We start from the raw sequence: 25,910 nt of genomic DNA, 5'->3' as shown, positions 1-25,910 counted from the left end.
ATGGCACAAAATTTCACTTACGTGAGTTACCTAGAATAGGCCAATTCATAGAGACAGAAAGTAGAATAGAGGCTACCAGGGGCCATGGGGAGGTGGGAAGTGTTTTTATGGGGGTGAGGACAAAGTTTGGGGTATAGATAGTGGTGATGGTTATACGACATTGTGCACATATTTAATGCCACTGAATTGTGACACTAAAAATGGTTAAAATGACAAATATTATGCTACATACATTTTTCCACAGTAAAAACATTTTTTTAATGTTTATTTTTCAGAGAGAGCGAGACAGAGCGCCAGCAGGGGAGGGGCAGAGAGGGAGGGAGACACAGAATCTGAAGCAGGCTCCAGGCTCTGAGCTGTCAGCACAGAGCCTGATGCAGGGCTTGAACTCACGAACGAACCGTGAGCTCATGACCTGAGCTGAAGTCAGATGCTTAACTGACTGAGCTACCCAGGTGTCCCAGCATTTTTTTTAAAGAGAATAAGTGCTGAACTAAGTTGGAGAGGCGCTCATTTCTCAAAGTTAAATGTTCTCCTACTGCAGGACTTTTCAGAGGAGTATATTACGCTGAGGCTCCCAATGGAGAGGATCATTGAACCCTTTGTTCTTAGAAGGCCCAGTCCTGTTCATCTTAGAGCTCTTCCCCAAATTACAAATTTGGCTTCCTAGGCTGCCTCTCACACCTGAAAGAGGCACCAAAATCTTTTTCAAATCCGGGTTTTTATTTAGAAAATAAAGGTCAACATAGCTATCCCAAAGTGTGCCAAAAAACTTGCTTTTTGTTTTATTTTCTTCCCCAAAAATGGAGATTTCTTTCTTGGAACTTGGAAACATTTTGAGTTCTTTATTTAAAAAAAAAAAAATTGTGTGTTGCATGCATGTATGTGTGTGCAAGAGGGAAATTCTCTAGAAACTTCTGGTGTGGAGCTGAAAATGAAACCCCAGAGGATGAATGCTTGTTGTCTGTGGGCCAGATGGCTTTGAAGGTGGTTTGGGGTATGGGGCTGGCACAGGGCTAAGTTCAGGGCTCTGTCTGCTTCCTGGGGGAGGGGCAGGCTTTGTCCTGTCCCCTGTTCCTGGTGGTGTCATCAGTCAGCTGTTTTAGGAGGGACAGGCTTCCCTTACAGGAAAGGGAGAAATGTGGCTGCCCCAGGGCATGCATCCCCATGTATCTCTGCCCCAGAAGCAGGACCTTGGATACTCTTCAGCTGAGGGTGGGTGAGAGCCCCAGCCAGCCGCCCTGTTTGCTCGTGACCTTTCCACTGGACATCATATTTTATAGTCTCATGTTGTCTGGCCTGGGTTTGGTGGGGACCTGGGGTTGGTTAAGGGGGATATTAGATTGAAGAAAAAAGGCTGGATTCAAGCCCCAGCTGTGGGACAACTTAGGGTGAGTCACAGCCCAGAAATGTAGTGTCAGGGAGTGAAGCCAGAGGGGAAAATATTTATAACTGCCGGAAACATGATGAACCTGTCAAAAATATATGAAATCAGCTAAATAAATTGGGAAGAAAAAGGCAAGGCCTTGTTTGCTTTTTGTGTGTGAGTGTAAACATTTCTTTAAAAATCATCAAGAAAGAGAAAAATAATTCCTCTACATACAACTGCCATATGTGAGTGATGTTTGGGGGAAATTGAGGAAATGTGGCTGTGTTCCCTTGAGCTAAAGCAGGTTAGAGAGACAGCATCAGCCATAGGAGACAATTGGCAGAGAGATTATGAATTCACTGGACCCAAGAAGTCAAAGCTGAGATAACCATGGGGATATAAGGCCCCTGAGAATCCTCAGAGATCTGGAGCGATGCTGGCCTTCTGTGAAGACAGGATGAAGGTGGAGATGTTTTTATTTATATCTCAACAGGAGAGAGGAACCTTAGGACCTAGGCCACTGCTGTTGGGTAAAGCAGGGTCCCTCTGGGTGCCCAGGTTCGGGACTGGGAGAACTCCAGTTCTGGGAGGAACCAGGGGGCCTAGGTGGATCCGACGCAGAGGAAAGTTAGATTGAAAAGGAACCGTTTCCACTGCAGCAAACACTAGGGTTCAGAAAGCATGTTGTTTCAGGGGCAGCCAGAGAAAAGGAACATGGAATTCGGCCACCACCCCAGGATGCCAAACTGGGGGTCATAGAGACTGGGGGGGATGTTGGAGACGCTGGAAGACAGCGAGGACCACTGGCCACAGATCTGTTGGGCAGCTAAGGAACCTGGACTTTGCCCTGGCGGAGATGGGCCCAGGGGAGGGACTTCAGAAATAAACCACTATCAGCCACAGCGGAGGAAGGGTCAGCCGGGAACAGATCAAAGACAGGCCAGCCAGGGGGCGCCACACAGCCCCATGAGCAATAGCGAAGGCAGGCCTTCTAACCTAGCCTCAGTCGGGTCTTCCTGGCGGTGCACCCAGCAGGCTGGTCTGAGGTTGTTCCTACCGAAACTTGCTCCAGGAAGGCAGAGAGAGCGCATCTCTTCGATTAACAGTGACTGCCCGGAGGGCGGTCAGGAACTCCGACCGCAGAGCCCGGGAAGGAGAGCCACCACTGATTGGTGATGTCTGAGGCAGAGGTCAGGGGGTGTGGCAGCGCTCATTCATTCATCCATACCCGGTCCACAGCAGTTTACCTCCTCCGTGCCTGGCCCGTGTGCTCTGAAGCTGTCCTCTTCGCAGGGTCTCAAAAGGCTCAGCTGCAGAAAGAGCAAAGGTGCCCACAGCCCAGGCTCCACTCTGCTCTGGCCCTTCTCCCTTGGAGCCTCTTTGAGGTTTTGGAAAACGCCTGTGTCCCACTCTCTCGGGATCTTGAACAAATTAGCTGCGTGGTAGCTATTTGTGGAAGGAAGAAAGTAAATGCGGGAATCACCATATTTTCCACTTTTTTATTCATTTAACAAAGAAACCAATATATACATTTTGCAAGGCCTTTTCGAGGATTTGGAGATGAATTAGACCCAATCTTTGCCTTCTAGGAATTCATAGCTCATCTGGAGATTAGACATGTGCCCAAATATCTGTAAAACCAGGTCGTTATTTATAAATACAAGTTCCTTGGGGGTGCCCGGCTTCAGGAAGGCAAACAGAGCTCGTCTGGGGGCTGGGGTATCAGAGGGGAGGAGTGTGCCAAGGTGAGAACCAGGATGGCGGGGGGGGGGGGGGGGGGGGGGGGGGGGGCAAAGGAAAAGCCAGCTGCCCTTCCTCTGGCCCCCCACCCCCACCCCACCTCCCAGGCAGGTCCCCCTCCATGCCTCCCTGTGCTCCTGGAGCCTGGAAACAGAACACAGCTGCGCAGGATTGGCGGCAGCAAGAGGTCGGAGTGACAATGGCATTACAAGTTCCCTTGAAGGAAACACTTGGAGATGTCCAAGTCTTGCTCTGAGAAGGCCAGACTGTCACTGGGCTACTTGTGATGACTACGTTGCTGCTCAGAAAACAGCATGGACAGAAGGAGGCAAGTGCAGTGCCAGCTCCGGCCTCCCAGCTGGCCTACCATGGTTGACCACAGCACAGCACTTGCCCACATCTCCGCCCTGGATCACGGGCATGAGGGGCTCTGTGGGTTCCTCCAGCTCCCAGCACAGTCCCTGCATGCTGTTACCTGTTCTGGCCCCTGGGACCTGCCCCTCCTCCTCGCAGGCTGGTGAGAAAGGGGAGAGGGGTGAGGGTGGGTCGGAGAAAAAAGGACAGCCCGGGGCCCTTGGAGGACTCAGGTTGGTAGAGGGAGGGTAGGAGGATGTCTCAAGCCAGAGTGATGGCGATGGGGACAGGAAGGAGTCACTGTGTGGGGAGACGGAATCCACCTGGGACCCTGGCCCAGCTGTGAGCCCAGAAGGGGGCCCAGGGACTCATGGACCGCCCTCCCCAGAACTTAAGCCTCTCTTCTGGGATGATGTGGGGCCGGAACCAGGAAGCAGTGCAGCTGATGTGCACAGAGTTTTTGAAGTTTTATAAAGCTGGGTGGAGCTGGGAACTCCGAGTCCTGGAGCAGTTCTTTGTGGTTTGTGTCCTGCGGAGAGCAGGAAGCATGCATGCTGGAGGAACCAGGCAGGCACTCAGAGGTACACACACAGACATATGTGTCACTCGCAGGTCCCCTGGGTCCCTCTGTGGCTGGTGATTGATGAGCCATCACCGGCACGTGGGCTCAGGACGCAGAGCAAACAACAAAGCAGGAGGCTGTGCCGCAAACAAACCTGCAGGGCTCTGTGATCACAAACCCTCCGCTGGACTGGGACGTGAGGGGGGTGGCTCTTCATAATTTTTATCCTGTCGAGGGTCTTCTTGCCTGGCTGCTTCCATAAAATGGCCTGAAAGGCTGCCAGTGAAAATTGGCAATCTCAATCTACCTCAAGTGGATCTCCCTTCCCTGGGAATATCTGCAAGCGTGTATACAGATGTGCATGTGTACACAAGAAGGAGTGTACATTTGTGTGTGTGTGTGTGTGTGTATGCACAAACACAAGCTGCTGTACTGGGGGAGAAGCTGGAAAAAGAAAGAAAAGCATGAACTTTCAATCGTTCACACACATATGTGCACGCATGTGCACACAGAGCTATACACACACACCCACGTCCACCCATCCACATTTTTGGCCCGGCCTATATCCCACATCAGTGATTCTAAATCACTTTTTTGTCAGAAACCTGAGCCCACTTAAACCAGTAGCTCTCAATCTTGCCAGCACTTTGGAATCACTTAGGGAGCTTTTAAAAATCCCAATGCCAGGGACGCTTGGGTGGCTCAGTTGGTTGAGCACCGACTTTGGCTCAGGTCATGATCTCACGGTTCATGGGTTCAAGCTCTGTGTTGGGCTCTGTGCTGACAGCTCAGAGCCTGGAGCCTGCTTTGGATTCTGTGTCTCCCTCTCTCTCTGCCCCTACCTCTCTCTCTCTCTCTCAAAATTAAACATTAAAAAATCCCAATGCCCAAGTCACACTCCAGACCAATACATCGGAATTTCTGGAGATGGGACTTTGGCATAAATATTTCATATCAATAATCATAATCTCCTTAGGTGATTCCAATGTCCCGCCAGGGCTAGGTATTCCTAAAAGCCCTTCTCCCATTCCTCTGCACAGAGAAAACTTCTGTTCATCCTTAAAGACCCAACTCCCAAGGCCTCTTTGGAGGAATTGCCTGAAATTCCCAACGACATCTTAGTCATCTGACTGTATCATAATTATTTGCTTATCTGCCTGTACAGGTCCATGAGCTCCGTGAAGACAGGTGCTTTGTGAGATCCATTCCTCCATTGTGAACACCCAGCTTAATGTCTGATAATGCAGCTAATGACCAACAGATGCTTCAGAACGAAAGGGAAGTATGTTACAAAGGCCAGGAATAAGAAAGGGGTGGGAGCGGAGGCCACAGGTTGTTTCTGGGTGGTAAGGCCATGGGGTCTGGTCCCCTGGCAGCAGGATGAGGGTACCTCCCCACCTTTTAGTAACAGAAAGGGTCCTCTTATGTCAATAAGTTTCATGCTGTTTGGTCCACATTTCCTGCTTCCCTAGGAAGTGTCACCAGCAATACTCAGAAAGTCAGGGAGACAAGTGAGTGGGGATATGCCTTGTGCCTGGAGCCCTAGGTGACCAACTTTTTTTTTTTTTTAATGTTTATTTTGAGAGAGAGTGGAAAGGGGCAGTGAGAGAGAGAGGGGGGCGGGGAGAGAGAATCCCAAGCAGGCTCCATGCTGTCAGTGCCGAGCCTAACGCAGAGCTTGATCTCCCCACCATGAGATCATGACCTGAGCTGAAATCCAGAGCTGGATGCCCAATCGACTGAGCCACCTGGGCACCACAGTGACCATCCCCTTGTAGCCCCCATCCCAAGCCCATTCTGTCTTGCAGGGCACCTTTGCTCTGAGGAGTGCTCTGAGCAGTCTGGGTCCCCTACTTCTGTCCCAGATCCAGGACCTGTCCAACAACCTGGTTCTTGGCAAAGGGCCGTGCCTGGGAAACACTAGTGCAGGGGGAGGAGGCTCCTGTCAGTCAGCTGCACCTGCAGACATTCAGGACCCGGTCCAGGATCCGAGGGAGCAGACAGAGACGGCGTGGCTGGGCTGAACCAAGGGACAAATGTGCACCCTGCAGGAGCATAGCTCCTTTCCTCATCCCCTCCCATCTCCCTGGGCAGCCCTGCCCCTGAGAGTCCTCTCCCCATTCTTATCTTATGACCTCTTCCCCACCCCCAAATGCCCACTGAGGTGAAGTGATGTGACAAGGCCACACAAAGACTTTGGGCTGGGACTGGACTATGGGGCCAGAAAGGGGGTAAGAGCACAGGATTTGGCATGAGATCACCCTGATTTGAGGGCCAGATCCATCACTGTCTCCTTGGGGCCTTATTTCTTCATCTGTAAAATGGGATTAAAATGACAGTTCCCACCTCATAAACTTGTGGAATGGATTAAGTGAGGTATGAAGTGGAAAGAGCTCCTCACATGTTTCTGACCAGGCCTCCTGGTCACTAGTCCAGATTTGAGGTCATGGTGAGGGCTCCCTACACCCTGACACACACACACATACACACACACACACACACACACTCACATGCCAAACTTCTAGGCCGACACCAGCCTCTCCCCTCCTCCCACAACTCCCCCTTAACTGACCAGCCAAAGTCCTGGTCGCCCACAGAGTCCATTCAACACGAGCAAGTGTTTTCTTTACATGTTTGGGCTTTTACTTCAATTTGAAGCAGATGGTTGAGCACAGATGTGAACAGCTTTGGCCTTTTGAGCACAAGGAAGGAATAGGCCTTGCCTTTGAACATGCCCCTCGCCACCTTACTGGCCCATTTCCCTGGTCCCTTCCTTCCCTCTGCCCACCCCCTGCATAACTGGGAACAGACTACTGGCCTTCATGCAGGGCACCATCTTGTTTTCCCAGCCAGGAGGGTGGGCCATGGGCAAGGAGTGGCTGGCTGGGCTGGCTGGGGAGCAAAGACCCTTTAGGCTGGTCACCTTGGGGGACAAGACCCTGGGGTGGGGTACAGGGTGGTCAAATTCGTTTCTTTTCCCCCTTACTCCCTTGCCATGATGCTCAGGGCCCAAGAAGCCTGGACCAGAACACTGACAATCAGGGACAGAGGCCTAGGCAGCCAGTGGGAAGGAGAGAAGAGGGCCAGGATCTCACATCCCACTCCATATAAGCACCCCCAGCCCCCTCTCACAGCCCCCAGAAGGCTTATCTTGTACCCAGCCAGCTTAGGACCCAGCGTAGAAAGAGAGTGCCAGGTCAGAGGGTTGAGTGCTTCCAATGGTCACCAAATGTCCATCCCTTCCATGAGTTTCCTGTGGGATCGCTGACTCGTCTTTGGCTTGAGATGGAAGTCGGGCAACAGGAGGAGCAAAAGTCCTAGAGCAATGGGGTGGCTTTTTGCCGTGGGGTTTTGTCACCACCATTTCTTCAGTGTCTCTGTGGAATCTTTGGCAACGAATTTCTGCAGCCAGACAGGGGCCTCAGGCCCTGGGCAAGGGGGAGGCTTTGCTCTCCCCTCCCCACCAGGCTGAGGGCAAAGTGCAGAGTCACCAGAGTGGCTGAGGGGGGACAGGAGGGCAAGAGGGAGGCAGGTGTGCCCCTGCCCCACCCTGAGAGGCAGTGGTCTGAGCATCTGGTGGAATCCTGGAGAAGACAAGGCTGGACTTGGAGAGCTCACCTTCTCCTCGGGCTTGACCAGAACGAGGGCCCACGGAAGCATCCTTGGTCTAGACCGGGGCCAGTCACTCCTGAAAGAAACAACCAACCATCAGAAAAACTTGACTCTCCTGACTCTTTCCTAAAGGCCAGCTGATCCCAGGAGCTGGCACCCCAGCACCTCCTCTCTCTTGATCCTTGCTGGCTCCTGCCCCGAGAGGGACCTGTGTGGCTCAGGCAGGGGACTGCATCCTGAGGGGTTCAGTAAGTGATGGAGCCGGCATCTGGACCCAGAACCGGCTGCCTCCAGAGCCCACACTGTCCCCTTACTCCTCACTCTGCATTTCAGAGCCATTGCTGACTTGGCCGCTTTGGGGATGTGGGCAGGGCTGCAGGGGTTAGAGGGGAGCTCAGGGACACCTGGTGCTGATAACACAGTCCTCCGGGTCACACCTCTGAGGCATGTGAGTCAGGTCTGCCCCCCCCCCCACAGGAATGACCACCCGCAGCCCCTTTTCCCTACACTGTTCAGACAAGAGCACTATACCAGGAGTCCAGGGGCCTCCTCTAGGTGCTGTCCATCCACCCCACCAGGTGGGTGACCTGAGACAAGTCACTTAACTCCTCTGGGCCTCAGTGTTCTCCTGACACAGCTAGAGCAGGTCAATAATTTTCAAACTTTCTTTTAAGCAGCAGAAATGAAGTCTAACCCGTGAAACCCTAACACAGAAAACAGATAAACACGGTCTGGTGTGTTGCAGTGTTTGCCTCCCTCTGGTAGGGAGGACACAGGGAGAGGGGGTCACAGGGTGCATTCCCTCCAACGGGAGGCCTGGGACATCTCTGAGAACCCAGGGTGCGCAGGAGCCTAGTTTGAAAACCACTAGGTTGCACCGTCCATCGTGCGCGCCTCGCAGTCCTGACCTTTGGAACCCTCACTCTGGCAGCTGAACCCGGTGTCGCTCATGAGAAAACTGACCGCAGGGTGTGACTTGCTACCAGGGACAGGAGACAGGGAAAGGTCACAGGAGCTGCTGGGACTTCAGGTTCTGGGGGAGGTCAGCACTGTGGGGGGTGGGGGAGGTCCTGCGAGGCCTCCAAGTCTACCCAAACACGCCAAAGAGCAACAGCAGTGCCCTAACCTGGCACAGCACACTCCTACGAAAGCAGCTCCAAATACCGCTTCTCTGGGATTCTTGCAACAACCCTGAACAAACAGCTAAGTACTCGTTTTTGAAGCAAAACATCTGTCAGGCATCTCCACCATGCCAGGGGGGCTTTCTCCGCACCCTCATCTCAGAGGTGAGCCATCGCCGGTGGAGAGGGGGCGCTGGAAGCTGGCGGCCATCAGGATTCGAATGCGGATCGACAATGTTTGTTCTACCACAGAGAAGCTGCTTCTGCTGAACCGGAGGCTTGGGGAGCCGGGATGAGGCCAAACCACAGCCTGGAGGGCCTGCCAACCACAGGCCCCGGTGAGCCTCGCAGGCCTGGGGCGCCGGGCTTGGCCAGCGGCCAGGGTGCGAGGCTGGGGTAAGGCTGGAAGTGGGGTCCGAGGAGGGCGAGAGCTGGGCCAGGAGGAGGGGGCGTCCCCTAGCTAACAGAGGCTGAGAAGGGAGAAAGGAAAGAAGAGGGAGCATCTTGATGGGGTGAGTCCCGGCTCACATCCTCCGAGCCCACAGTGCGGTGCGTGGCTGGCCCCAGCAGGAATCTGCTTTTTGTTACCGAGTCTGAGGAGGAGGATTAAGAGGCGGAAAGGAAACCCGTGGGGATGGCACAGGGTCTGTGGTCCACGGGGTGATTTACAGCCCGCGTCAGCCAGTCGCTGGCTGCCTGGGCGGGCCCTGCGGAGAAGGGCCCAGAGTTCCTCTCTGTCCAGCCGGCCTGCGGTCTGGGGGTTCGGCGCAGAAAGCTGGCTGGGCAGGCGGGCCGGAGCTGTCCCACTGGCTACTCGGTCAAGGCGCCAGGGCCCTGCCCGGGCTCGCTACTGGCCCTCAGGCCCTGCGGAAGCCATGACTACCACCCAAGAGCAAGGAAGCCAGGTTCTTCTCGCCAAAGCCTGACCTTCAGTTCTTGCTCCCACCCTTTCCCTGGTGTCTACACTGGACCTGTGTTCCCACCGCCCACCTCGGTACAGGAATCCCAGCACACGTATCATCCATACGTGGAAGTCTTATGTCAAATGGGGCGTGGTGGGAAGAACACCGGGAGGCCTTGGGTGCCAGGACCTCCTCTGTGATTAACCAGCTTTGTGACTTTGGGGAACTCACTCTCCCTCTCTGTGCTTAATTCCTTCACTTGTACAGCACACACATGGATTTGCACTCCCCCTAAAGGGTACGAACATTAGGCAGGTGAGGTTATCCCATCTGGGAGTCTGGGAAACATTTTAGACCTTGACCCCACCTTGGAAAGTCACTACATATATTAGCGTATTAAAGGACTGAAAAGTCCTGCAATGAAGAAATTCACAAGACTTTATTCACTCGTTGTTTTCTGAACTCCTATGATCCTGTGATCACAACTGCACCCTGAGTCAATCTGTGGCCCTTCCCTCTAGGTGCCTCCCAGAAGCAGCACTCGGCCACATCAAGTATCTGCTTCCTTCCTGCCTACCAGCTGGCCCAGTCTCTCAGCGCCCCAACTCAAATGTCCCAGTGGAGGCAGCCGGTGGTCCAGCCTCAATCAGATTTCCTCCACAGATCAGCTGTGGCTGAGGGGTTAGGAGACAAACCCATGGATGCCCCTTCAGAAGGGGCAGGGTGTATGTGTGTGTGTATTAATTACAGGCACATAATTACAAATGCGACAGAGAGGGCTGGCAAATACCCCCAACTTTGGCAACCGTACTACAGACCCCTTCTCATGAAACTGGTGGCAACATCCTATGTCACCTCATATAGAAGCACAGCCTGAGAAGGCCTCCCGAACCCCATCCAGCTCTGGGATTTATAGGTGGTGTTTCCTCTTTGCGCCAAGGCTCTGGGTACAGAGGGGAAAGGCTCTTGGCTCACTGCTCACAGAAGTCTCCTACATCCCAGCCCCTTACCACAGAAGATGCCCTTTAAACAGGTTCTGCTGGGGCGCCTGGGTGGCGCAGTCGGTTAAGCGTCCGACTTCAGCCAGGTCACGATCTCGCGGTCCGGGAGTTCGAGCCCCGCGTCAGGCTCTGGGCTGATGGCTCAGAGCCTGGAGCCTGTTTCCGATTCTGTGTCTCCCTCTCTCTCTGCTCCTCCCCCGTTCATGCTCTGTCTCTCTCTGTCCCAAAGATAAATAAACGTTGAAAAAAAAATTAAAAAAAAAATAAACAGGTTCTGCAGTGAAAATAAACTTTGAACATGACTAGGCAAGATGGCCTCCCAGGTCCCTTTCCGCGGTCTGACGTGCTGAGTCTGTTGGAGGTGATTCGGTCAGAGTGGCAAAGTGGCTGAGTCTATCACATTTAGAAATCATTTTTCTTAATCTGTTCATTTGTGGTCAGAACATCATTTGTGGTCAGAACATCAGCTCCACAAGGACAGGGACATGGTCTGTTTTGTTCCCTGACGTAGCCCGAGAGCATAGAACAGTCTGGACACATACTAGCATCTTGATAAATATTTGTTGAACACGTGAATAAATATTTCCAGTCACAGGCATTTTATTCACCATAGCTTTTATATACCATGGAGTATGTTTCCTGTTTCAAATGTAACTTCGCATTTTTGAAAATATGCCTATGCTTTACGGAAACTTGGGGTAATTGTTGTGAATCCTGGAACAATTCTGCATCATTTTTTGTTTTTGTTCACCTCCAGTTTTTTATTCTGACTCTATGTCCTCTGCTTACCAAGTCTGTCTCTGGCTTTAGGTGGATTGGTTTCCTCTTTTGATCACTTCTGTGTATTGCAGGGCAATTTTACCATTTTAGGGGCATTTAAAAATGACTGTGTCTGCTTTCTAAGGTATTTTACCTTTTAAATTCATTTTCAGTCCATGTTACCTACTTAACCATTTTTCATTATTTTTAAATTATACTTTTTTTTTTTTTTACATTTTAGCAATTTGGATACAGCCTTCTACATGCAGAAAAAGACATCTAATGGAACGGAAATCACTTTTTTTTTCATTAGTTTGTCCTAAAAAGAATAGTCAGGTTTCAGATGTTAGTTTAAAACAAAAACACAAGAGGCGCCTGGGTGGCTCAGTTGGTTGGCTGAGCGTCCGACTTTGGCTCAGGTCATGATCTCACAGTTCATGAGTTCGAGCCCCGTGTCAGGCCCTGTGCTAATGGCTCAGAGCCTGGAGCTTGCTTCGGACTCTGTGTCTCCCTCTCTCCCTGTCCTGCCCCTGATCGCACTGTCTCTCTCTCTCTCTCTCAAATGAATAAACATTTAAAAAAAATTTTTTTTTAAATACAAAAGACAAGCAGAGAGGACGTGGGAAAAGTATTTTTCAAGACCCATGCTATTAGGTATTATTTTTTCTTTCACTTTTAAGTACATCCACGTTTGGGCTGGAAAGGGGTTTCTGTGTTTGGTTCTAAATGCAGAATGTTGGCGTTCACCTTGGCCCCAAAGTCAGCAGGCTATGGGGCTCTGGGCAAGTGAGTTCATCTCTCTATGCCTCAGTTTCCTCATCTTTATAGTGAACCTAGTAACAGTACTCACCTTCCAGTTGCCAAGCATCAGTGAGACAATGGAGCGGTGCCCACCCCCCCCCCCCAGCAGGGCCTGGCACACAGTGGGAACACTGGAAGGTGCTGGCTCACGTTCCTGGAAAAAGCTGAGTCCTCGGTTTGACTAATGGGTGTTTAGAAACATAAAAAGCCATCACAGGCTGAAAAGTCTCAAAGTAAGTTTGTGTCATCTTGACCAATTTGCTTTCAATGGATTGTTTTTAAAAATGTAGACACAACTTCTAAAATCACATAAGGCATGTCTCTTGCCTCATGAATGGATAACCAAAGTGTGGTGTATCCATGCCAGGGAATATTATTCAGCCACAAAAAGAAATGAAGCTCTAACACATTTCCAGAACATGGATGAACCCTGAGAAGAGTACGCTGAGTGAAAGAAGCCAGGCACCGAAGACCATGTGTCACAGGATTCCATTTACACGAACTGTCCAGAATGGGAAAATCCACAGAGTAGGCTAGGACTGAGGGACAGCGAAGACCGTGGGGTAGGAAGAAATAGCTAAAGCATACAGGGGTTTTTGTTGTTGTTGTTTTTTTTTTTTTGCCTGATACAAAAGTTCTAAAATTGTGGTAATGGCTGCACATAGGTGTGAAAATACTAAAAACCACTGAAGTGGACACATTTTTTTTTAAGTAATTTTTTTTGTTGTTAAATTTATTTATTTATTTTGAGAGAGAGAGAGCACGCGAGGGTGCACACAAAGCAGGGGAGGGGCAGAGAGAGAGGGAAAGAGAGAGAATCCCAAGGAGGCTCCGCACCATCAGCACAGAGCCTGATGTGGGGCTCAAACTCCCAACTGTGAGATCATGACCTGAGCCAAAAGCAAGGGTGGGACGCTTAACCAGCTGAGCCACCCACGCGACCCTGAAGTGGACACTTTAAACAGGTGAACTATATATGATCTCAATAAAGCAGTTAAGTTTTTAAAAACATTACACAGGTAGGACATGTTAATTATAGAAAAACTAGACAATACAGAAGAGTGAACAGAAGAAACAACATTTCAATCACCTCAGTCTCCCCACTAGGAGCAAACCACTGATAGCCTTGGGTGACTTATTGTTCCATATATTTTTATGCTTAGACCTACCTATATAGTATTTTTTTTTGTTTGTCTGGGTGTTTATTTGTTTACTTGTATTTTAAGATTTTTATTATTTAAGTATGCTTGGCACCTATATAGCAGTTTATGAAAGTGGAGTTATGTTGTGTAAACTGCGGGTGTTTGTTTTCTCCAACACCCCAGCCTGTACACCTTTGCATTTGGCAGATGTGTTTTCACATCTCCACGGGCCAGGCTGTGCTGAGGTTATTCTGGGCACAAGCACAGGCCTGGGCTTCTGGCCTCCCAACTTCCCAGGGAACTGGAAGCAGGTATGGACCAGCCCACCCCCAGCGCCTCCCGCCCCGCCTGGCCTGGGCGCCAGGGGTGACAGGCAGGAAATTTATGAGCAGTTGGAGTTGGCTGCTATTTTCTGAGGGCGGGAACATGGTGTGAATCAAGGATCCCACTGTGTCCGGGCCGGGAGGGCCCTCTGAGGTCCCAGCCATCTAAGATTTGCAAAGTTACGGCCAGAGCCCCTTGTGGGCCAGGAGAATCCGCCTGGGGACCATGAATTGGGAGAATTCATTTACTCATCAAAGATGTACTCAGTCCCTACTGGGTGCCAGCTCTGTGACAGGCACGGGGTTAGAGTCCCTGCCCTGGGGCAGCTGACAATGTAACTCCAGGGTGAGACTGAAAACCACTGCTGCTGGTACATGCCATTGATTCGCCCGGTGTCCCTTGTGTTCGCTCCTCACTAGAGGAGCGGCTGAGGTGGCCAGGGGCTCTAGGCTAGTGTGCAGACAGCTGCCTGGGCAGCTAAGAGGCTCCCCTGCCCTGCGGGCCCCAGCCCCCCAGGTGGGAGCATGGGTGGGTCCAGCAGTCTAAGCCCCCCATTGACTGAGGCCAGTGGAGACGACCAAACTTCAGTCAGTCAGTGACATACAGAAGAACTGTCCTACCGGGAAGAATGAACCCCCTCATCAGACAACATTGAGGATGAGAGCAGGTAACCCTGGGGCCCCCTCCTGTGCTAAGACGCCAGCCGCAGAACCGGGTCCAGGTATGCTGGGCAAGCATTGTGAGAGCACAGTCCACACACCCCACGCTGCCCTGAAGCTTTACTTGGAGTTACTCCCGCCGGCTGGACCATAAACTCCAGGAGGGCGGGGTTTTGTGGCTGGGTCCCTGCTGTCTCCCGGTCCAGGATAATCGGGGCTAACTCGAGTCCAGTCTCTTCACCCCCCAGGCCCCACCTCCACTGCAGGCTGAGAAAAACGTGCCTCTCCTCTGCACTCCCGAGGCACCGTATGTGGACTCCCACACCCCTCCGTGCCACGAATTATTGTTGGTACGATTGCCATCATCATCCCCTCGCTCACCCCACATACCTCGAGTGCGAGCTCCCGAGGGAAGGAGGGGGTCGCGTCGTCCTGTCCACCGCTGTCCTCCCAGGCCTAAGGCCAGAAGTGAGTGAATCGGCACTCAGAGCTACCATCTACTGCCTCGTGCCGGGCACCACGCTGCCCTCCTTTGCATGTGCTGTCTTACACACTCCCTGGGAGGTGGCCATCTCTGCTCCCATTTTGCAGATGAGGAAATGGAGGCCGGTCCGGTTTCCTGACTGGCCTGGGTCACGCTGCTAAGATGCAGCAGAGCAAGGCAGACCCCCTGACCTCTGGACAGCTCAGCTTCTTCACTGGCAAGCGGGCTGGTGAGTCCCCAGGCCATCCACCCGGCTGCCACCTTCCTTGGTTCTAAGAAAATCTCCGTCTTTGTCCTTTGAGCCTAAGGGAAAGGTGGCTGGCAGTGGGAGGCCTGGCATTCCCAGAGCCAGGGCCAGAACCCAGAAGGAGCCCACTGAGCCTGCAGGGGATGGCCAGGGAGAGCCGCGGCCCCCGCCACGCTGACGCCTTCTTGGGCTACAGGCCGCTCTCTCTGGCTGCCAGTCTCTCACTTTCTTTCTCCATGCTTTGCCTATGTGTCTCTGTGCCAACTTTCTCTTGGCCTCTCCTTTGTTTATATCTCCCCGTCCATCAGCCTGTCTGTCTTTCTTGGCCCCCACCCCACCCCACCCAGAGCACAGAGCACTGGGAGGGTCGAGCTGGCCCGAGAGAGGCCTGAGGCCCAGCTGCTGCAGCTTCCCATCTGCTTCCCATTCTGTGATGTTGTCCAGCCAATTCCACTCGGCTACACACTGCTCTTCCAGACCCCAGGAGCTCAAGGAGCCCGTGACCTTGCCCCATAGCCAGGGGAGGCACTCAGGCTGGAGGGGAGCAAACAGCTGGGCAGACAGGTGGCCCAGCCAGGTGAGGAAGGCCCTGCTCCCTGGCAGCTTCCCGGTGAGCCCTGACCCATGCCCCTCACCCCACCCCCACCCCCACCCCCGCTATGCACATACATACACACACCTAACCGCAGTGCTGACAGATCCCTGTCAGACCTGCTTCTTCCCCAGCTGGGGATCGCTGGCCATCACTGCCCTGCATCTTTCAGTGCCTCCCCCCCCCCCCCCCCCCCGATCCTTACTGCAACTGACAGCAGGGGTGATGGGGAACCAAGCAGACAAGCCAATTCACGCCCAAATGCTGGCCAGCGCGCCTTTGCAAAGATCACGATGTATCTCTCCAGGAGACCTCCAGGAAGGAGTCTAGCTGTGGATATTTCAGGACCAGCGGGGCAATAACATGTGGTCATGGAGCCCCTGGAGAGCCCAAACAATCAAATGACTTCCCCCAAAACAGCGTGCAATGCAGTTTTAAGGTGAGAAAAACACCACCCCTACCCCTTCTCATCATCCCTGGGCCTCTCACAGCCAGATTGCGGAGGCACGGTGGGGGACATCTTTGATCAGGGCTCTTTACTCACTGCCACCCTGTCCATCAGTGACACCACAAAAGTAGCTCCCAGCCGCATAAGGGAAAGGCCGAGACTGGACGAGAAACGATTATTTTACCCACATGCGTGTGCACACGCACACCTACTGACAGGCAACACGGCGCGGTGGCTGAATGTGCCAGCCGTGGCACCACACGGCCTCTGTTTGAATCCTGACTTCCTCATTCTACCAGCTGTGTGACCTTGGGCACGTTCCTTAACCTCTCTGTACCTCAGTTTCTTCACCTATAAAATGGTAATAATAGTAATCTACTGCAGGAGGTTGTAGGGAGGACTCAAGAGCACAGTGGCGGCCCCGCGAAGCACTCGGCACTAGGCAGTCACGTGCCAGAGCACACGTGTGTGCATCTGTGTCTCCCTTCCATTGGCCCGTTAGCTCCTCAAGGCAGGACTGTGTCTCCACCTCAGACTGCCAGGGTCCCACCCAGTACTGGGCACAGAGGAGCTGCCTATTAGATCCTGGGGAAGACAACTGGAAACCCCTCCTTTCCTATGGCTTCCACTCGTCCGTTCTTTCGGCAAACATCTACGGAGCGTTTAGACCATGCCAGGCTCCCTTTGAGGCACTGGGGATGCTGCAAACAGCAAAACAGACATGGAGCCCTGCCCTCCCCGCACTGACATCCTAGAACCAGCTCTTGCACAGAAGCAGACTTCCCCAGAGAAAGGAAGCCTCGTGTTTTCTGTGCCAAAACAGCTTGGACAGGTCCTTTCCTAATAATTGATGCACTTCCCTGCATTCTCAGCCCGATGTTACTGGATGTACTTTAGCTTCCTCTTGACAACCCAAGGTCAAGCCCAGAAACATCGGGCCAGAGAAGACTCCACAGGTCCTCGAGGCCTCGGGGGCCCTTTACCCAGACACTAAACGGCTCCAAGCCTCTTGGCTCTTCTGAGCCTCTGGCACTGCTCTCTTTGTTTTTCTGTTTCCTCCCACACCGTCAGACCGCTGGCCGTGACTCTGGGCGCTGTCCCTGCACCTGCTCCAGGTTACCACTTCAATAGGTTATTTCTGCTCAGCTGCTCTGATCTGAGACACCAGGGAGTCCAGCTTGTCAGAACTGTGCACAGATTAAGGGCCGTGGGCTCTGAAGAAGGCCCCTCCAGGGCTCCCCTATGAGCTTTTATGCTTGGCCCTTGTGTCATTTAGCCCTGCCCTCCAAGGGGTGGGGCCTTTGTTTGTTTTGTTCTCCAACGTGACCCGGCACCCAGAACAATGTCTGCCGCACAGTGGACATTCCAAAGTATTTATTCTTAAACAAATGTGCAGGACCCTCACGCTTTCTTCATCTTTTACTGCTCCTGTTAACTCAAGAGACTGAACAAGTAAGAATCACTGTGTGGATAGGCTGAGGGGGTGAGTGGGCCAAAGTGGGCCAACCTTTGCTAGTCACCACACCGGCTGCCCACCCATGTCCCATGTGTGCGTGCAGGTGGGGCTGCGGGGGCAGGAGAGCACCACTGCCACGGACTGGGTGGGGTGATTCTCAGCAACACCTCTACCCACCTGGACGGGAATTCAACCTACCATGTAGGAGGCCCCCCATCTGATCCTGACAGACGGTGCCTAGAGACCGACCCAGCGGGACACCCGTGCGTGTGTGTGCGCGCAGGATGGACGGGGTGTCCTCTGCGCGGCGATGCAATCAAGTCCTCTGTGGCCAGCCCAGTCTGATATCCATTCTCTAAATCACTGGGTGGGGAGGGGACACTGGGGCCCCTCTGCCCAGTGCCCTGATGGACGTGGAACCTCTCTGACCACACAGCATTTCCAGCTGACAAAGCCCTTTCTCAGCCATTGTCTCCTTGAAGCCTGCTCACCTGTGGCCATTTCCATCCGTGTTTTAGGAGGAGCAGAGCATAGAGAAGGCAAGACCCTGAGGTCACAAAGCCCATGAGTGGCTGGGCTGAGACTCAGACCCACATCTCCCAGTCCTGGACCTTTCACTGCCAGACACTCTCTGCAGCTCATACCCACCTTGGGAGCAGCAGAGGACAGAGACGGTCTAGATTCAGGAGCACCTGTGTCATGGGGCTGAGGAGCCTGCCTTACCCCACCTGGCCTGCCCAGCTGTGTGACCTGGGTGACTTCACCTCTGGGTCCCAGCCTCCCCATCTAGCTGCCATGGTTAGAAATATGTGTCTCGGGGAGGTCTGGGTGGCTCAGTCAGTTAGGCATCCGACTTTGGCTCAAGTCATGATCTCGCGGTTGGTGAGTTTGAGCCCCACATCATGCTCTCTGCTGTGGGCGCAGAGCCCGCTGCAGATCCTCTGTTTCCTTGTCGCTGCCCCTCCCCCACTCTCTAGGAAGGAAGGAAGGAAGGAAGGAAGGAAGGAAGGAAGGAAGGAAGGAAGAAATGTGCGTCTCCAGAGGTTGCTATAGGAGTTAAGTGAGTAACAGGCATGAGAGGGCTCTGCAAAATGTAAAGCACAGTGCAGAGAGGTACATGGTCACTAGTGGCCTAGCCTGGTCACCCAGGTTCTTTTAACCTTAGTGTCGTCAACTGAAAATGGAGCTATTGGCACTCACTTTACGGAGCCATGGTGAAGAGGGAGCAAGCTCACGGAGGCGGGGTTCTGGCACTGTGGTTAAGGTTAGGACAGCGGTTAGCCCCACTGAGAAGAAAACCACCCTGTCACAAATCAGGGCCAATGCTCCAGGGATGTCACGTAGCTGCATGTCACGAGCCTACTGCACTCCCAACTGAGAGATCCTGATGTCTTTCTCACTTTCAGGGGGAGCACCCCTTCTTCTAGGACAGGTAGGGGATGTCTGGGCAGGATGACTGAACTGATGAGGAGAAAGGCTCTCTCCAGCAAAGCCCCTGTTCTGCCTTTGGATGTAACATGAGGATGAAGTGCTCAGTGCTGTGGCAGCCACTATGTAGCCATGAGATGAAGACAGAAAGAAGTCTCTGCCTTCAGCCTAGGAATACTCAGCCCCAGCTGTGTGGATATTAGTTGAAGGAATGGTGTGTCATTATTTGGGGGCCTACTATGCACCAGAAACTGGGATGCAAAAATGAAAGGGCACCCAGTCTGACTGGAGAAGCAGGCACTAAATAAACACTGTACGCCGTAAGGTAGTGTAGTGTGGGGGTTATAATATCACATAATATATCCTGTAACACACCAGCTAAAAGTGTAACAATATAACATGGGCGTCAGCACGTCACATAACAGAACATCTTACATCGTTACTTCACAGTATATCATAGGACACTCTCCTGAATTAGACTATACACACCCCTGTGGTAAAGGCAAGTAGAGTGGCCATGCTATGAGGCCCTGAGGAGGAGGCTGGGGTAGGGGTCAGGGAGGTCTTCCAGGAGGAACTGAGCCTTCCAGAATGAGCAGGAGTTAGCCAGCCAGACAGGGGAGAAGGGCATTCCAGGCAGAAGGAACAACATGAGCACAGAGGCCAAAAATAGCCCCTTTGGGCGAGGAGTTCCTTGTTGCTAGAGTGTAAATTGGGACACAGGGAGTGACCGGCTGGAGCCAGGTCACTTGGGGGAGGGTCAGGTGTCCTACGAGGGAGTATGGCCTCTACTCTTGGCCTGTGGGGAGCCCCTGAGGGTCCCGAGCAGGGAGTGAGGTGGTCAGACCTGGCTTCTGGCTGAGCTGCTAGGAGGGGCTCAGGTGGGGGTCCACAGAGCCGGAGCAGTTGGGCAGCTGGGCCAGATCCCAGGTGGCTGTGAATTCTGGGTGGAGGGCAGGAAGGTCTTGAAGGAAGGAATGGCTCCCTACTTCTCCCTTCAGAAATATTTTTACTAGGAGCTCAAGGAAGGCAGGGATTGATATCTTCCCCTAGAACCAGCTTTCTGGTGTGCTAGGGCAGATAAAAGGGGAGAACCAGTTCAAGGACAGGTGAGGAACGGGGGCCTGCAGCCACCCCTCTGATCCGGGCCTTCTGCTGTGCTGGGTACAGTGTTCAAGGCTGAGCAGGGAGCAGGGAAGCCTCAGGGCTGGAAAGCAACTTCTGGTCATTGGGCTGACTCTACATTATAACCAGAGGCCTGGGGCCAGCAGTCACTCCTCCTTGCCCGCCCCCCCCCCCCCCCCGCACCTTTGGCCCCACAAAGACCAATTTCTCAGGCAGAGGACATGGGAGAGAGGAAGGAGTTCACGAAACAGCTTCACGTACTTTGTGCATCAATCCTTGAGTAGATCCGGAAGGCAGGCTAGGCATCTTTCAGACGGGACACTTGAACACGGCCACCCAGTCACACAGCCCCGGGGCAGAGCTGAGGCTGGCTTCAGAGTCCGGGGCCCAGACACCTGCCCACTGACACCAAGCAGGGAGGGTAGATCTCAGCCCCCTCTGAGCCCTTCAGATGGTGAGATTAATGGCCCTGAAATTGTGATAAACATAAATATTTGGTCCTTCTGGAGCTGCCTCTCTCCAACTAAAACTGGGAGGGGAGGAGAGAGAAAAGGAGGGCAAAGGAATGAAATGCAGGGGCCTGGGTACAGTGTAGATGAGACACACGGATGCCCTCCAACACCCACAGTCCTTGGCTTGTAAGAAGCCAGCCACCCACAGCCACAGGACAACAGACTTTTCCCACTGCTGCGGTGAGGGGTTCCGGAGCTTCTGGGTCTGCTGGGGCTGTGTGGGGGCAGACAGTGGGAAAGGGGTGCAGGGAATTGAGAAAGGAAAGGGGAGACCCCAGTCCCTTGGACCTGACCTGTGTCCCCCCCCCCCATATCAAATCAGCACCCTCTGACACTTGGGAGGCATCCCTCTTCCCACCTCCACCTGGCAGCCTGGGGCCTGAGTCTCAGCTCCACATCGGTGCTCCAAGGGGTATGAGGAAGGCGGGCCACGCCTTGCCATCTTGCTTCCTCCCGGAAGCTGGTGTCGCAGCTGCCGGCCCTGCCCCACCACCCGTGGCCTCCGGACAGACCACAGGGTGACTGCTCCCAAGAGGTGCCCAGATTCCAGGCACACATCTCCCAGAAGCTTCTGGGACAGCCAGTTCTTTAAAAAGGCTTCATGTCATACTGCAATCAGCTGAGGGGCCCAAGCACAAGGGTGTTTATGAATGCCACTGTTCTCCCAAAGCATCTCCACGTTGCTCTCTGATGAGCCGACGAGGGTCTCTGTGTTATCTCTGCCCCACTGACGTCGCTGGCATCTTTTGTGCCTGGGTTTATGACTTTCTGCCTCTCGTCCAAGACCTGAGCATTGATGGCCTGGGCCTTGCCCATAGCGTGCCCTCCCAGGCACCTTCTTTCCCGTCTGTCCTTCCCTACCCCCCCTGCGCCCCCCCCACCCCGCCCAGGTTTTATGAAAACAGTCACTTCCAACTCCCTCCAACTCTAACAGTTTTGAGAAGGAAAGGATTCTGGCAGCATCCAGGAGAACTAATTAGGTGGTCTTCAGGCACCTTAGAGGAAGAAGAAAAGTCATAAGTGGTGTAAGAAGAGGAAGAAACAACATAAAAAGAAAACGAGGGGAAACAAAATAAAAACCAGAGATAAAAAGTCAAGAGAAAACGGCGGCGCCTGAGAAACAAGAATTCCAGCCGCCAACTTTTACGGCGTCCAGCCCTGTTATTCATAAGTGAGTTTCCTCTCTCACAAAGGACCTTTTGCACGGTTTTCCCTTCTGCCTCCAAACCAGCTGCTCGCGCTGTTGTATCCTGAGTGATGATGAGGCTCTGAAAGGGTTTTTTGGGAACAGATGGCCAGGGGAGAGCTGGGGAATGTGCCAGCAGAGGGCTGGGCGGGCTGCCAAGGCCTGCGGTGACTGAGTGCTTGGGCTTCCAGCTCGCGTGCTTTCCCTGCCCTCTGCCCTCCGTGGCGCCAGCAGGCCTTCCCAGCGAGCGCTCGGAACATCTGGAGTCTGGGGCTGCCAGGAGGGGGGGCCGCGGCGGCCGGGCGGGGGACCCTCTGTTCCAGCGAAGCTCCCATGGACTCGCCACCAGGCCCGCCTCGCAGAACAGCTAATCAAAACCACAGCGCCCCGAATGGGAACCAGGCGTGCTCCCAGCTGCAGCCAGAGGCCGCCAGGCGACTTAACCCGGTGTCAAGCCTCGCTGGCGGTGCAGCGCTGGGGGTGCGCGGGGCTGATGACACCCCCAGCCTACCCCACCCCGCGCCACCCCCAGCGCCACCACCGGCGGGCTATTGGCTCCCTGCAGCTAAATGCAGCCTCCACGTGCTGCGGCCCGGCCGCTTACATAAGAGCTGCTGCTCGGGGCAAGGCGCTGCACCCGGCATTTTCTGGGGGCCCTCCGGGCGCAGGCCACCCCAATGGGCAGTGGGTGAGCCTGGGGGCCCGGCAGGCCTCCAGAGTTGAAGGGAGGGCATGGAGTTTGGAACCAAAGAGACACAGGCTGGAAACGGCTCGATCGCTTGCTAGCCATGTGGCCTTGGGCAAGTGCCCTCCTCTTGGCCTCGGTTTCCCCTCTGTGCAAGGGGGAAGGAGGTCCTAACTTGTGCGGTTAGTGTAACGTGAGGTAGAGACAACGTACGTGAGGTGCCCGGCAGACAATGGGCACTCACTGCATGGTCGGCATGACCGTAGGGGGCAGCTTATTAGCACTATTACTTGTGCACAACCAAACATTATGCATGTTTTTTGGTATGAGTCCATGCACTTGAAAAGCCAGGGGATTTCTGAGTTGGCTGCACGTTCACCTTATGGGTGTGACACCAGGGGTTTGGGCTGAAGTGCTGGAGAGGGGAGGGGTCCCCCATTCAGAACTATTCATTCTTATCTGCCTTTTGGTTGGTCAGTCTTTCGTCCACCCCAGGCACCGCCCCTTCCAGAGATAGTCCTTCCTGGGGTTCCATATGAAGTTGTTACCTTACTGCTATAAATTCCGGAGATTTCCTTTCTGGCACTCCCAGAGAAAATGCCAGCCCCTTCTCATATGGCAACCTGTTGAATCCTTCCAGCAAGGTGGCAAGGAAGGCATGTGGGCTCTCACTTTATAGACGAGGGAATGGGGGAGCAGAGAGGTTAAGTGACATGCCTAAGGCCACACAGCTAGGTCTTGCCCATGTCAGGACTCTCCCCCACAAAACTCTATTCTTGGCCTACTTCACAGTCTTCCTGAAGGTCTCCCTGTTCTGCTTTCATATGTCTTAAAGTTACACAACAGCACCAGAGAGAACTGAAGAGAACTGTAGGGTTCAACCTACCCCTCCCCCAACCTACACAGACACCCTTTCTCCAGTGTCTTGGACCAAGGGTCATTGAGCTTCTGCAGAGATTTCCAGAGGGACACCCTGGCTCAAAGAGCAGCTGGCGGGAGAATGGGAGGGGGGTTCTCGGAAGGGTCTCTACATTCCCAAGGGTGATCCTTTAGAGCCTCAGCGGGGTCTTCCCATGTCTCTGTGACCTTCTGACCATGAGTGGTTGGTTCTTTCTCGCTGTGCCCAAGATGCCAAGTTTTCACTCGTGGACAGCATGCTGGGGAGAAGGGTGCATGTCAGGAGCAGAGCAATTTGGAAAAGGGGACAGGAGGCGGGTGAAGAGTGCGTGAAAGCAGAGAGTAAAGCAGCGCCAGCCTCCACCCCACCCTGGGACCACCCGGGGAACATCAGAGGGCCGACTTCTGCCTTCCTTCCGGGGAAAGCTGGCTCTGAGCTCACCTGTGAAGCTCCCCAGCCAATGATCCCTCCAACCCAGTCCCTGCCAGACTTGTGGACTAATGATGTCAAATGTGAGAGGAGAAACGGCAGCTGAGAGAACACTCTGTTAGAGCAAACAGCTGGCGACAAACGTCTATGTAATTGGAATGCCAGAAAAAATAAATTGCATCCATTTTTATGACTAGAAGGGAATTTGATGGTGGTTTCCCACCCACCCCCCTTTTTTCCCAGCATAGATGGACTCTATGGGCTTTGAAGGCAAATGGTATTTAACTCAGTAACTTGGCCGGTAGGATTTGGAAATAGAACCTCCTCTCACACACCCACTTCCATGTGGGAGGCAGAACAGGGAAGGGTAGGGCTGCTGCACCCCTCTCTGACTGGCTAAGGGACCTTGGTCAAGTTCCTTAGGTCTCTGGACCTCAGCTTCATTATCTGTGTAATGGGACAGCATCAGGCTTGGCAGAAAGAGTCACGAGTCGATACATCACAAGATCTAAGCACCATGCCCGACACGTAGTCCAGGCTCTAAGAACATCAGGTATTACCGGTGTTCCCGGGACACAATGCACTGGAGACCCAGCAGTCCCTATGAGAAACTTTCAGGTCTGTGTAAGATGCCCATGCAGGGCACAGGGAAAGTAAGAGTACCACGTTTAGTCATTCAGACAGAAAAAGGGGCTGAGGTGACCTCAGCTCAGAAAGCCCAACCAGAAAGGGCCTCAGAAATCACTTCTGGTGACAACTCGCCTCAGAGAAGTGGACACTGAGGCCCCAGTGCAGATGACTATGTACATGCAATGGGGACGGAGCCAGGGCTGTGCCCCTTGGCGGATACTCTAGGGACACAGGAGGCCAGGCACACCAGCAGTTGGGTCCAGCCAGAGCAGGAGCTCTTAAGACTGGGCCACATGCTCCGGGGCTTGGGTACAGTCCACATAAGGCTCTGGGCTCAGCCAGTCAGTAAAGGGCCCCTCGAAACACCCTTGGCTCCCATGGACCCCCAACCCAAAACCAACGCACCACCTCCGCTTGTCCCCAGCACCAAAGCTACAGAAGTCTGCACACAAGATGTTCTTCCGAAAAGGAGCAGGTCACCCTGGGACCTGCCATCACCAAGAAAAGCCTCCCCCGCCTAAAAAGCAGCAGGAAAAGAGGGAAGACATAAGTGTGATGGAGCTGCATCAGCTTCAGGGCTTCCTCCGGCCCAGATCACCCAACGCGTTAGGAGCAACCTCCAGTCTTGCAGAGCCAGCCTCCCTCCATCTGGCACAGCCCTGGGGGTCCCTAACCGCTGCCCAGGCTTCTGGGACAGCCCTTAACTCGGTGCATCATGACGTTTTCTCTCTCCCCATCCCCAAACAGCCTGCAAGCAACTTGAGGGCACGGACTTACTGGCCATTTAGCACTAGCGTTTAAACCATGCCTTCAGTGTTAGTAGCTGTCGTTATTACCATTATTATTATTACTCAGTAGGTTAAAGGCGCTGGTAAGGGGCGTCCTCGATTGTGGGAAATTGGTCCTTTCCTATTCTGCAGGTCTGGCAAGGCCCACCCGGCCCAGGTGTGAAACAGTCTTGCTGCTCTTCTTCCTCCTCCTCCTCCTCCTCCTCCACCTCTCCCTCCCCCTCCTCCTCCAAAGCTCCCAGGAGTTGCTGCTTTAAAAACAGGAGCTGCAGAAACATGGCCCAAAGCCAGGTGCTTAACGTGCATTATCTCCAGCTACAGCCAGAGTCAGAACTGCGTTCTCCAGGGCCCATCCACTCCTCCCCACCATCTCTGGGCTGGGAGGCCTCACCGGCTGACACAGGCCTCACCGCACAACAGGGGCTTCCAAACAAGGCTCCGAAACCTCAGGGTTGTGTCCCATGAGGACCAGAGACAGAAGACCCACCGGTCAAGGGACACCGATCTCCCACCCCTGGTAGGGAAGGGCTGAGGTGAGGCAAAAGGATGCACCTGGGACTTGGGGTGGGGAGCACTGAATTCAGATTCAATCCCATTCTTAACACAGGTCTGGCGGGTGGGCAAGGCAGCTCATTAGCGCTACAAGGGATCTCAGA

The 25,910-nt window shown here is 53.6% G+C and overlaps 1 protein-coding gene across 1 annotated transcript in view; it reads right to left on the bottom strand.

Annotated features, from left to right (window-relative positions):
* Nucleotides 1-6,643: 6,643 nt before the first annotated feature.
* Nucleotides 6,644-25,910, bottom strand: part of ATOH8 (atonal bHLH transcription factor 8) — a 32,017-nt gene continuing 12,750 nt past the window's right edge. The window contains exon 3 of the mRNA XM_030311027.1: nt 6,644-7,713. Within this exon, the coding sequence (XP_030166887.1) occupies nt 7,708-7,713 (6 nt within the window). The 3' untranslated portion in view covers nt 6,644-7,707. The remainder of the gene's footprint in view (nt 7,714-25,910) is intronic.

The sequence above is a fragment of the Lynx canadensis genome, chromosome A3 (assembly GCF_007474595.2).
Source record: "Lynx canadensis isolate LIC74 chromosome A3, mLynCan4.pri.v2, whole genome shotgun sequence".
In the NCBI taxonomy this organism is placed as follows: Eukaryota; Metazoa; Chordata; class Mammalia; order Carnivora; family Felidae; genus Lynx; species Lynx canadensis.
The sequence above is the reverse complement of the archived record's forward strand: the minus strand, read 5'-3'. Positions and strand labels throughout refer to the sequence as shown.